The following is a 13,976-nucleotide window of genomic DNA, read 5'->3' on the forward strand; positions in this document are numbered from 1 at the left end:
ATTTTTAGAAGGAAAAACATGGCATTTATAATTCAGTTTGAGTTTCTACTCTAATATCCAAAATTACAGCTAATACTTTTCCAAGGTAATCTTGTGTGTTCTGCAAGCAGAAAAATGGCCATGAGAACAAAATTTACCCGACCCCCCCCCACCCAAATTTTTTTGTTTTTTTGTAGACGGCAAAAGCAGTTTTGGGCTGAAGGTTTCACACATTTTTTTTCCCCAGAGCTGTGATGTAGAGATCAAAGTAGGTTTAACAAACAGAGTGTAGTGTCTATCCATAACATCTGTTGATGTCTCTCAATGCCCTCTACACCGTGCGATAATTCTCTTCCTAACAGGGTATTAAGAGGCAAAAATACATCTTCTGCTGACCACATGAGGAGCCTCCTAGTTACATTACCACTTAACAACCGAATGCAGCTGATTACAGTCCACGTGTTCGGACCAGAATTTACAGCCCCATAACCAGTTTGAGGACCACTTTATCTTACTAATGGATACATCAAGCTGGATTAGCGAACAGAAAGATTACTAATGTCATTATGTTAGGTGAAAATTCTCTATCCATGATAGATACAGCAAAACAATGTTGCACAATGCCAAGGAAGCTTTCACAATACATGGACAAAATAGAATTTGTTTAGGTAGAAAATATATAGTACAAGTGAAGATAAGAGTAAATACTGTATAGTCCCTGCTAAACGCAATGATGGTAAACTACAATTATAGAAATGAAAAGTGGTTTGACAGGTTTCCTGCATGTGTTTTCTTGTAGTATTTAAACTTTCCTGTGGTATTTTTGTGGTGACATTTGCTTTTCAACTATTTTTGTTGGTTAGTAAAAATTACAGCGGGTGGCATTTAATAAATCTTGTGGGAAAGCCGTTATGGTAACAATTAGCAGATGAGTAGTTAAAATGACCAGGGCATTTGGCATGGGAGAAAGCAGCTGTATAACTGATACAGGCAAAAAATACATTTGTTTCCTTTAGAGTCTTTGGCCTAGCTTGGATGCAACAGTGTATTCATTTATGCCACTTTGTCAATACCTAAATTGTTTTTTTTTATCACATTGTATATGTAAAGGGGTTGTTACATTTGAATATTCTGGAGGTTCGTTTTACTATTTCAGTATATTTACCAGTTTAGTGCTAGCCTAATACCAGCAAGGTGGTATTTAAATCTGGAGACAAGTTTACAGTAGAAATGTCCTGCTGGAAAGCAATGAGCCTCATTTGTGTTAAGTGTTGGAAAAGGTGAACCAACTTTCCCATCGTAACCATTTTTTCCCTTTCCCCAGGCTGGCTAATATAAGATACAGAGATTGATGCATTTCTTAATTTAGACATGACTATTTGCTAACAGCCATTTTTCACAAAACTAGGAATAAACATAACAAAAATAGAAAGCTATAAACTATACCAGCTACTTTTACTATATAAAAGTCATACATTAGGGCTCCATGTACACTAGCTTAAAAAACGTTGCACCTAGAGTTGTTCAGCATTTTGTCTGTAGAAACAACTAATGTTATCCTATGTGTCCACGCACATTAGGTAGTCTAAATACTTTTTTTAAGCTCAATGTTCAGTGGCAGGAAAAAAATAAAATAAAATCCTTCCGTTTCATGTTTTTGAAAGTGTTTTTCTGGCAGAAGAAAAACCAACACTAAAAGCTCCTAAACACTAGTTAGTACAAAAAACCCTCGAAATTAGCATTTTTCAAAAAGTTTTTAAAGCTAGTATGCATGCAGCTTTTTAACATGCCATTTTAAAGAGGAAGTAAACCCCTTCAAACCACTTTGACCTACAGGTAAGCCTAGATTAAGGCTTACCTGTAGGTCCAAGCAATATCTCCTAAACCTATATGGTTTAGGAGATATTTGCCCGAAAATGGGCACCGCTGTCTACGGCGCATGCGCCGTAGACAGCGGCGCGCAGGCGCACTAAATGCGGCAAGTCCAAGAATGGATTTGCCTAATTTGTCGACTCCCGTGCGCATGCGCGGGAGTGACGTCATCGCGGCTTCGCCGAATGGCAGCGGCGGAGCTGCGAGACATGACTCCCGTGCGCATGCGCGGGAGTGACGTCATCGTGGCTTCGCCGCTCTCATTGGTCGGAGCTGCGAGACGCCACCAGCAAGATGGATGCGGCGGACTACAGGGATCAGCGGCGACTTCGCTGGCTCCTGTGTCAGGTAAGTGACACATAATGAGCTACTATGCGATGCATAGTAGTCCATTATGCTTTACCTTTGCAGGGAAAAAAAGAGGAAGTAAACCCATCAGGGTTTACTTCCTCTTTAAAGGCAGCATTTCAAAGTCCCATGTGCACAACCTTCATACAATACCACCCAAAAACACAACTGAAAAACTGCTGCAGGTATAAAGCGCAGGCAACAGGAAGTGGCTGACGTACTTGCAGCAGCCCCCAAAACTCCACATCATGGCTAAATCTTAGGTTGTTGTGATACACAAAGCTTCTGCACTTTCCTAAATCTTGCACACTTCTATTTACAGTGCGATTATCGATCTTAAGGATGAGCCAATAGAATGTGGGTAAGGGGAGGGAGCAAAGCTTCATGGCATGCTTTAACCATATGCAGAAATTTCAGAGCAGCCAGAGATTTGGTTGCAACAGGAGGGCTTGGGAGGCTGAGCGGGCACCTCTGTTCCTTAAGGCTGGATTCACATCTATGCATTTTTAGTGCTTTTTGCATTTTGCAGATTTGCACTACAGTCCATTTAACATGGTTTCCTATGGAACACGTTCTGTTGTGCAAATCTGAAAAATGCAGAGAGCACAAAGCACTAAAACTGCATAGGTGTGAATCCAGCCTTAAAGCAGGTTATGCACCCCTTTATCACCTGAAATACCTGGCTGATCCTGTCTGGTTATGCCCTCCCCCTGTAAATTGACCACGGTTTATTAAGGCTGCTGACCCCCGACACCATGGTCAGTCTATGTGCCTCTAATCTGCAGCGCTCCTCTGTCATCTCTCCCCCTCCCTGCCTGTCAGCTAGCGACAGTGCCGCTTTGCTCCCCCCCCCCCCCCGCCATCATAATTGTAATATACATACAATCCCCTCTTATAAATAACACTATGTACCCCAGTGTATGCATTTTATAAAAAATATGATGATTTCTACCTCATTTCACAGCGCCTCCCAGCGCTCATGTAACTGTTTGGCTCTCGCCCCCTCTCCTTCCCGGCTGAAGTCAGTGAGAGTTCATGACCCCTCCCACTGTAGTGGTCATTGTTATTAAACACAGGGGATTGTATGTTCATAAACTAGTGGTTTTACAGCCACTTTAATAAATCTAAATTCCAAACATGTTTTTAGAGGTTCACCTGGAGTCTCGCTTTAAATTACATTTTAATCTGGAGTTCGCCGGCAGTCCGTGTTTTTTTATTTTTTATTTTTTTTTTAAAGCCAGCAGCTACAAATACTGCAGCTGCTGACTTTTAAAATAGTGACACTTACCTGTCCAGCGCGCCCGCAATGTCGGCACCCGAAGCCGATCAGTCGATCGTCTCTCAGGTGCTGCCGCCGCCATCTTGGGTATGGGAATCAGGAAGTGGAGCCTTTCGACTTAATTTCCCGGTTCCCTACTGAGCATGCGCGAGTCGCGCTGCGCAATAAGGATGGACCCGCTGCCTCTGGGATCTGTGTGTTTCCCAGCAGGCAGGGGGGGACTTTCGGAAAGGGGCGTAATCTACGCCCCTTTCCGCAGAGAGCTATCCTGGAAGTGGGTGCAGATACCTGTACTGTACAGGTACCTGCACCCCCCTCCTCCCTGAAAGGTGCCAATTGTGGCGCCGGAGGGGGGGGGGGGGGGGAATCCAATGAGCGGAAGTTCCACTTTAGGGTGGACCTCTGCTTTAACAAGGTATGCACACATACCTTGTACTTTGATTAACTACTGAGTAATCACACTAATTCTATTCCAGTTCATGGATCCCCAGCCTTCTATTTGTCTTATCTGGTTACAGTTAAAAGAAGTGTAAGAGAATCTGAAGAAAGGAAAGAGGGAAAATGAAGGAAATTACAGAATTAAGAGTGGGGAAGACATGGAACTCCTGTCCATCTGTCAATTTTCACAGAACTCCCAATTCTGCTACTCGAGTTCATATTTTGACTTTTTAATTATATGGCCAGTACATGCATCTCAAATTATAGAAGCAAATGCTGTTTGCCACTTTTAAACTAAGTTCAAAACCACCGAATAAAGCATTTGTCAGCTAAGAAATTCATTCAGTTAAAAACAACCTGAAATCATGTAACAACATCCATAGTCCCCTTTACAATCTTGAATAGACAAGTCCAAAACCTGTTAGTGATCCCATCCAAGCTCAGGTTGGGTGTAATGTATGGGTACCTATTCCACTAGACCGCTACATACAATTTAAATCTTATAATAGCTACACACATTTCCCTTTTCATAGTTGTGCAATTCTCAAGTAATCAGATCTACATTGAAACAAAGTTTGATCTAAGCTCAGCTGCACTATGGCAGCCCATATATTAATCTATGTGTTTTGTATCACTTTAAACCAGCTGGTTGAACTAAACACACACTGTTGTGTTAAAAAAACAAAAACAAAAAAAAACAAACACACACTGTTAAATTTACACTGTTCCTTCTATTTCTGTTTACGGATGTTTACACTGTAATTAATGTAGTAAAAACATCTAAGTACTTTTTTTCTAGTTGAGCTACAGCTGTCACATGACCCAGATCTTTTCTGCCAGGAAACATAAGCAGGAGGAGCTTCTAGTCCTCTGCTACTGGTCACATGTTCATAAAAAAATAAAAGAAAAGAAAAAAATGTGTTTAGCTGTTAGTGGGTATGGAGGAGGAGGAGGAGGGAGTGGAATGTCATTTACCAATGTGTACACATCCACGTGTGTGCCTCTGTAGTCACATGGGCTTCTTAGATGCGATAGTGATAAAATGATAGAGCTCATCATAGAAACTCACCGAAAACTGAACATTTGCAGAGCTGCTGCAACAGCTGCAAAAGCCCTAGGTGCATTGGGGACATGGACAGAAGGGGGAGATAGAGAGCAGCAGGATCAACCAGGTTTTTTTTTTGCAGAATACAGAAAATGGATCTCAGTGACCGAGTATGAATAGCATGAAATACACCATTTACTGATTTTATTTTATGTGGGTTTAGTAACTAAGGGAAAAAAAACTGACCTCATTCACATACTCTGTGGATGGAGGCATCTTCCCTACCATGTTATTAAATTGTGAAAGCAGGGAGACTTGCTCGTTGTCAGAAAACACTGATCAGCACTGCAGGCTATAGGCTGGTTGAACAGAAGTCGATCAGTAAATAGACTTGTTCAACCACAGTGCCCATACATGGATTGAAATTAGTCTGGTTCCTGCTGAATCAGCTGAATTTGGATCCATGTATTGCCAGGTTAGGATACCAAGTCTAAACTCCAAAGTACACTATGTATGCCATTCTGTAGGATTCAATGGGTCCCATCTATTATTTCAACAGTGTTAGACAATGGCTTATGTCGCGTACACACAAGCTGAATGTCCGACAGGAAAAGTCAGACAGGAGCTTTTCATCGTATATTCCGATTGTGTGTATGCCCCATCTGACTTTTTACGTCGAAAATTCTGACAGACCTAGAAATGGAACATATTCTAAATATTTCCAACGGAACCAATTCCTGACGCGTAAACCACTCGTCTGTATGCTGTTCCAGCGGACCAAAAACTACGCATGCTCTGAAGTACGAGACGGAAGCTATTGAACTTTTCTAGTCCCGTCGTAAGTGTCGTACGTCACCGCGTTCTTGGCGGTCGTACTTTGGAGCGATAGACAGTTTCAGCAGAATTCCGTTGGAAAAACCTTCTGAGTTTATTCCGACAGGAAAACTGGTCGTATGTACAGGGGATGAGAAGGACGGTCTGACACATGACAAGAAGCACAACACATACAAGCCTTAAAAGGTGTTCATACAAGACCTACATTTCTGCAAACAGTACCAAGAGATTAAACACTACATGTAATAAAAAGGACCAAGACAAGGGTGCATCTGTGATAAGCATGAATAGTGTCAAATAAAATCTGCTACTTGCAGAAATTTTGCTGGAAAAGGGAAGAATGGTTTGAATGGTCATGTGCTACAGTTTAGCAGCCACCTGATTCAGTAAGAAAAGAGGTATTGAATATAAAAGGGAATTTACATAGCAACAAGCAACTCTCAATTACCTGCACTTCCCCAGCTGCAGACCAGTTTGTTACATACTCCCTGAAAGCTTTCATAAAGGTTCCACTTACAGTCTGCCAAAAAAACAAAAGTTGCCTGTTGGGGTATTCTGGAATATAGGTGGGGGTAAATGCGTGACTACAGCTGCCTGTTTAGGTTTTTCTCACTTTTACATGCATTATGGTATGACAGGACAGCAAAATGATCCAATAAACAGAACACCACAAGACAGAAAAGGAGTAGAATAATATGAGAACCAATCATAGTTGAGCCACTTGTTGGAATATGAACATTAAGTCTTTAATAAAGTGCATTCTACTTATGAAAGATTTAGCTGGACTGTCAGAAAAACAGAGGTCACCTGAAGTCAGAGTTGCAGCTTAACGCACCAGGGGCGAGTGCGCCAATCCAGCACTGCAATGGCACCATGAGACCACAGGTCCCGTATTCCCCTGTGATGACATCAGCCTCTTTCTACTGAAAGAACCCCCGCTGCAGGTCATCAATAGGAAGGGTCAATGTCATGCAGGCAGTGGATATGAACAACCAAAGAAGGAACCTTCCAGGAAGTAAACAGAAGAGAAGACTCAAGCAGAGAAGACAACTTGAGCTGACATTGCCACTCAACTGTGGCTTCAGGTACTAAAAAATAATAAAAGGGGGAGGGGGATTAGTATAGGCCATTAACTTTGTGATGAAGTTGTGTTGACTCCATTCATCCAATCTGGAAGAACAAAAATCTTTATTTTTTGGTACATTTTCATTGCATATGGTTGTGTACTCACAGTCAACACAGCTTCATCTTATTCGCTTTGCAAAATGAACATGCTCTAATCCATTAGTAAAACCACCCCCAGTATTGGAGGTCAAGCAGTTGGCAAGCCCACAGCTGTTAGGCTTCTGGTGACGTCTTACTATCTCAGCAATGGAGACTCCCATATTTCTATTATGACAGGCTTTATCACATTATTACAGGTATTATCACAGCAAGCAAATGATGCTCTGGTGACATTAAAATGATATAAAATGCCTGAATTGGGGTCTGATGGTCCAGAATATTGATGGGCAGCTTATGCCCAAAAGACAAAAAACATAAAACTATTGGACGGATACACTTTTTAAACAGTGGTATATTTAGCCACACATGAAATGTGTTTTGAAAAACAAAAAAGACAATTATTAAAACTATGATGCTTGCAAAGAATCTGAGGAATCTGACCACTGACATTAGACTATAGTACAGCGCCAATAAACATTCTCTTCATTTCTAGGGCTATTTTGGCCTACACCTTTTAAGATCTCAGAAACATTATATTTTGCATTTCTCCTTAATAACACCACAGAAAAGCAAGCACATTTTACAATGATAGTGAAGTCACAGGAAAGACCACCATAAAAAAAGAAAAAAATCTACACAAATGCATCACAAATATCACTATTAGGAACTTTTTGTACAATGAAAATGCCTATATACCAAAATACAATGGTATTTACAATGAAAATGAATATATGGCTGGTTCACAATACCAGAACTCAATGCAAAGATGTTATGAGCACCAGAAGACAAGCAACAACTTTTTAAAGCTGCCTTTTACAAAATGACTACATAGCAGGCCCATGATCAGTCTTATGAATTCAAACAGAGGTGGCCATACTCCGGAAGCTAGGTTGTCATTGAGCTTCAAAATAGTGCTGCTTCTTAATACAGAGCAAGTCTTGAAATTCTGCTGTGCCAACATCACCTTCTGTCATCTTAAAACCCTGTTGGCTTGTTTTTCATTATAGAGACAAAATTCTGAAGTCTATACTGCCTAGCACTACTTTTAAGCCTAGTACACACAATGAGAAAAATCTTACAAAAAACTGCTTTTGAATAAATCGCACAAATTTCTGATCGTTAGTATACAGCTTTCGAGAGCCGATCACTACAGTTCATGTGAAATTATCCATAGAGACAAACAAGAATATTTTAAGATTTAAAAATCCTAAGAACAAGAGCACGCATGCTCGGACATGAAAGAATACATTACAATAAGATAGAAAAATCACTTCCGAAGTTGTATTCTATTGTACGAGAATTTTTGTAACTTAAAAGAAAAGTATCCTATTGGTTTTTGATGTAAGACTAGCATGCAAAAAACAAAAAACAGACAGTCATTCATTCAATATTCTCATTGTATGTACGAGGCTTTATACACCTGCTGCATGGGGCTATAAAGAATATTAAGAATGTGAAGTAGCATTGCACCAATACTGATATCAGTGCCGGTACTAAGCATTTGTACTTGTACAAATGCCCCTACACTAAAACCGATACCTTCCAGTTCACATATGCGCACTGAATGCGTTTGAGCCACATCCAATTTGTACGACTTGTGAACCAAAAGGCTTTTCTATGGAGCCAGTTTACATATGTGCAGGCCGGTCGCAGTGTGATTTCAAAGAGTGTGGGATGATTTTCAGCCAGGTTCAGGTGTGATTTCCAAGGTCATACACTTTAACAATTCACACCTGAACAAATGTGAACCCAATACCACTACATCACCATGGCGGAGGCACAGCAAATAAGTGTAGTGAAGGAATAATTTCTCATTAGTCTGAAAAACGGTCACATGATAGTAAAATTAGGTATCGGTACTTGGTATTGGCGAGTACTTGAGAAAAAGTATTGGTAATTGGTGTTTGTCTTAAAAAACTGGTATCGGTGCATCCCTAATGTGAAGGCCATATGAAAACCAGTTACTCGTTCTACCTTTCCATAAATTTGTAAGGATATCAGTACACAAGCAAAACTAATATGTTGCTGGTGTGGTCTAGACATTGCTCAAAGTATATCTAAAAAAGAAATTGTATATATAGTATAGTCTGGTTGAAAAAAAAAAAAAAGACACAAGTCCATCTAGTTCAACCAATAAATGTATTGCAGCTTAGCAAATCTCTAAGAATGGTATCAGCTTTTATAGCCATCTTCTGTAAACTGCATGCTCCCCCCCCCCCCCCCCCCCCTCATGTAGTTAAGGAGAGGAAGGGGTGTCAAAACTGAACGTTTCCAGAACTCCTGAATGAACACCCATCTCAATAGTTGGGGACAATACTAAATGATGAAGCCAGACCCTACTGGGATCCAACCACTCAAGTCATGTATTTGAAGACCATACCATTCAACAAGCAACCCCCCCTTACCACTGATTTCTCAAGTGTGCTCCTACAAAAGGTTGTTTCCAGAAGCATTGGCCTACATGTGATACTTCAAAAGAAGCTCAATTTTGGTCAAGTATATAGTTGTAGGTGTAATATTTGTATGAATTGCTACAATGAGCTGCATACTCTGGAAAGGATCCACTGCAATATGGTGTACCACTAATGAGAACCAAAAATGAATATTTCCCCTCAAACAGCTGCTAAAAATAAAATAGCTGGGAATATGAAATGTTCTGAAATATTAGGCTTATCGGAAGGCACTGGCACCGTCATAGACCATAAACTGGATTTTCTGTAGATCCAACACAGCCTCAAATTTGATACATAGAAAGATGTTTACATGCAACAGACGTTATGCAAATGTATGATGGGGCCACACAATACTAAAGGTACCCTCCTAGCTTCTTCACATGTGCAGTCTGAGATTGGATGACTCTCTATGCTAAAAATTTGATCTTTTTACATGAGTAAGCATTTTTCTGTTTAGCAGAACCCTGTAATTACCTTTCTGTCTTTAGATATGTATGCACTGACATAAGAGACGTGTTGTTCAACAGGAACTTCAGGGGATTGGAGAATAGGAAAAAATATAAGAAAAAAAATGGTTCCTCTGCTATGATGACCATGTTGTTATTGCAAAGAGCATCTTGTCAGATGAGGACTGAACACCACAAGTGCATGTTCATGTGAACGTCTTTTCATGCATTATCAAACCCTGCCATGTACTAGTCTGTGGCATATGCCAGGCTCTGGAATATCCAGCAACATATCTAGAAATGGGATTTGTACTCTTGTACCAACCAGCATCACTGGATGTCGACAAAAATCTGGGTCTGCCCCTTATTCATAATTGTAGCATTGATAAGCACGGCAAGAAACCCTACTGAACAATTTTTGGTGTGATAAAAGGTTTCAGCCTTGCACTGCTAATGCATGTCCATAAAAGATGTTCCATACATTTTTTACACAATGCATATCTACCTAGATATAGTGACTATTTAGCCACACATACACATATGATGGTAAAGGGGTGTGACATAGCCCCCTCTCTTTTTTTTTTTTTGTGCAAGGACACCCATCTATCGAGCTGGGAAAAATCTGAGGATTGTGCATATTACAGATCTTGAAATACACATGGTATAGGACTGCAACATAGCAGCTGACCCCTCGAATAAAGAACACAGCAAGGAGGAGAAATCCATTATTATTCTGTCTTCCTACAACACAAACATGTATGCCTTTGCTATAGGCTTCTTCATATACTAGACATACACCACCCGTCACCAGTCAGGGAGGGTCAAGCAAAAAAAAAAAAAAAAAAAAAAAAAGAAGAAAAAAAAAAAATCTCACCACCCATCAGTAAAAGAGGAAAAGCTATACATAGAGAGAAAGGTTTAATCGGAGGGCATTGATACACACAGGTGACATGAAGGGAAAAAACACACACACACACAAAGAGATCCGTCTTTGAGAAGACATCTCCCTGCCCAGCTTGCTTTAATATTGCAGTATGACCACAAATCTGCCATTCCCACAATAGCTCTTTGTCAGATTAGCCACAGATCTGTATGTGTATATATATATATATGTATGTATATGTATAGGTGGTCGCCATCATCACACACACACACACACACACATACATATATATATTATATATACACACACACACACACACACACACACACACACAATATCAAGGGAATTTTGTATTCCATGCACAGGGCTAGAATTCCTCCTTTGCAAGCCCTGGTTGCTATGCCAACAAACATTAAAACATGAACGACAGATAGGGGACGGGGGAGGGTAACCAAGAGATGCAAATCTCTTTTTATGGAGGGAGGGGTGATGGGGTTGAGGGTGCCAGGATGAGGTGAGGGGAAGGTGCAGCAGAAGACGATGGGGGGGTACTGGGAGGAGGAGGAGGAGGAAGAAGAGGAGAGGAGAGGAGGAGGAGGAGAGGGGGGGGGGATGGGTGATGGGCAATGTTGGGGGGTGTAGAATAAAAATAAAGCTAAATATCGCTGACTTACCAAAGATGCTGATTTGATTGTAGCGAATCGCTCGCGGGTCCGGTAATGAAGTGCCTGACTTTGCACTGACTGGGTAGGCCGCAGCTCAGGCCTGGGATCCCTGTGGTCCGCCTCATCCCTTATGAATGCATGATCCTGCAGGAAGGGGTGAAAAGCAGGAGAAAGGAGTGTGGTGTGGCCCCGGCTGCTGCTTGTCTCTCAGCCCTCCGTCCGCGCCAGCACGGCTGTAGGAGATGCATAGTTTAACGTGATTCCCCCACCGTCCCTCCCCCCCGCTCTCTGCTCTCTCCCGCTGTCTCACTCCCCCCTTCCCTCTCTCCGGTTCCCCCCCACCCCCCCCGAAGATTTGGGGCTTTTTTCTGCTGGCTACGGGCTTTTGTGCCCGGCTCCGGGGTCCGATGGACGGATGGTAAGATGGATGGTGCAGCCGCCGCCGCCGCCGCCGCCGCGCACAGCTCCCTCCTCTCCTCTCTTCTCTCAGTCCGTGCAGCTGGCAGCGGGCGAGGGGCAGGACGGTGATGGGCAGCCCAGGCAGCAGCGGCAGCCCATTGCAGCTGGAGCTCGGTGGTGGCAGTGGCGGGGTCAGCTGATCCTTTTAAAGAGATGCTTGTGTGGCTCCACGGCAGTAGCGGCGGCGGCAGCAGCTTCCCCTATAGCTCGTCCACAATCCCATCCAGCCGGAGGAGGAGGCAGAGGAGGAGGGGACGGGGAGGGAATCTATGGAGATATATTTATTTATATCCCACACGTACACACACACACACACACACACACACACTCACTCTATAACCCAGATATCGGCTCCTACTCCACACAGCACAGGGCCACCACAACCTGCTGGGGATAGGGGTGGGGGGAGAGCCGTATGGAGGTGCCTGGCATGCTGCTCCCCCCTTACAGATAGCGGGGGGTGGGGGGACGAGGGGAGCCCCCTGTTTGGCTCATTCACATCAACGCTGCTAGCTGCTCCCTGTGTGCACAAGCGGGTGGCTCCTTTTGTCTTTTACATGCTCTATTTTTGGGGTTTGGTTGTGCAGTCTCCTCCCCCTCCTGGCTATTTTTTTCCCTTTAATCTGGGTGGCGGCGTAGTGCTGCTGCTGAGAGCGGAGCCGGCCCCTGGCCACCGCACACCAGTCTGGAGGATGGAGGAAGGAAGGATGCACGAAGGATGCTGAGGATGGAGGGGACCAAGGAGGATGCTGAGGATGGAGGGGACCAAAGAGGATGCTGAGGATGGAGGGGACCAAAGAGGATGCTGAGGATGGAGGGGACCAAAGAGGATGCTGAGGATGGAGGGGACCAAAGAGGATGCTGAGGATGGAGGGGACCAAAGAGGATGCTGAGGATGGAGGGGACCAAAGAGGATGCTGAGGATGGAGGGGACCAAAGAGGATGCTGAGGATGGAGGCGACCAAAGAGGATGCTGAGGATGAAGGGGACCAAAGAGGATGCTGAGGATGGAGGCGACCAAAGAGGATGCTGAGGATGGAGGCGACCAAAGAGGATGCTGAGGATGGAGGCGACCAAAGAGGATGCTGAGGATGGAGGGGACCAAAGAGGATGCTGAGGATGGAGGGGACCAAAGAGGATGCAGAGGATGGAGGGGACCAAAGAGGATGCAGAGGATGGAGGGGACCAAAGAGGATGCAGAGGATGGAGGGGACCAAAGAGGATGCAGAGGATGGAGGGGACCAAAGAGGATGCAGAGGATGGAGGGGACCAAAGAGGATGCAGAGGATGGAGGGGACCAAAGAGGATGCTGAGGACCAATGAGGATGCTGAGGATAGAGGATACCAGGGAGGATGGAGGATGCTGAGGATAGAGGAGACCAGGGAGGATGGAGGATGCTGAGGATAGAGGAGACCAGGGAGGATGGAGGATGCTGAGGATAGAGGAGACCAGGGAGGATGGAGGATGCTGAGGATAGAGGAGACCAGGGAGGATGCTGAGGATAGAGGAGACCAGGGAGGATGGAGGATGCTGAGGATAGAGGAGACCAGGGAGGATGCTGAGGATAGAGGAAACTGGGAAGATCCTTAGGATAGAGGAGACCAAGAGGATGGAGGAAGCTGAGGATAGAGGAAACTGGGAAGATGCTGAGGATAGAGGAGACCAGGGAGGATGCTGAGGATAGAGGAAACTGGGAGGATGCTGAGGATAGAGGAGACCAAGAGGATAGAGGATGCTGAGGATAGGAGAGACCAAGAGGATGGAGGATGCTGAGGATAGGGGAGACCAAGAGGATGGGGGATGCTGAGGATAGGGGAGACCAAGAGGATGGAGGATGCTGAGGATAGAGGAGACCAGGCGGATGCTGAGGATAGGGGAGACCAGGAGGACGGAGGATAGAGGAAACTGGGAAGATGTTGAGAATAGAGGAGACATGGAGGAGACATGGAGGCTGCCGAGGAGAGAAGAAATTGGGAGGATGCCGAGGAGAGAGAGGAGACCTGGAGGATGCCGAGGAGAGAGAGGAGACCTGGAGGATGCCGAGGAGAGA

At 43.8% G+C, this 13,976-nt stretch overlaps 1 protein-coding gene across 10 annotated transcripts in view; it reads right to left on the reverse strand.

The window, feature by feature from the left end:
• Positions 1 to 13,976, reverse strand: part of TAOK3 (TAO kinase 3) — a 401,409-nt gene that overhangs the window by 196,533 nt on the left and 190,900 nt on the right. For 9 of the 10 annotated variants that reach the window (XM_077462072.1, XM_077462066.1, XM_077462071.1 and 6 more), the window contains one exon: positions 11,476 to 11,610. The exons of the other annotated variant lie outside the window; for it this stretch is intronic. In XM_077462072.1, coding sequence (XP_077318198.1) covers positions 11,476 to 11,610 — 135 coding nt within the window. The remainder of the gene's footprint in view (positions 1 to 11,475; positions 11,611 to 13,976) is intronic. 10 annotated transcript variants of the gene reach the window in all.

The sequence above is a fragment of the Lithobates pipiens genome, unplaced genomic scaffold (genome assembly GCF_037356315.1).
Source record: "Lithobates pipiens isolate NorthernLeopardFrog02 unplaced genomic scaffold, aLitPip1_a1.2 Scaffold_3, whole genome shotgun sequence".
Lineage (NCBI taxonomy): Eukaryota > Metazoa > Chordata > Amphibia > Anura > Ranidae > Lithobates > Lithobates pipiens.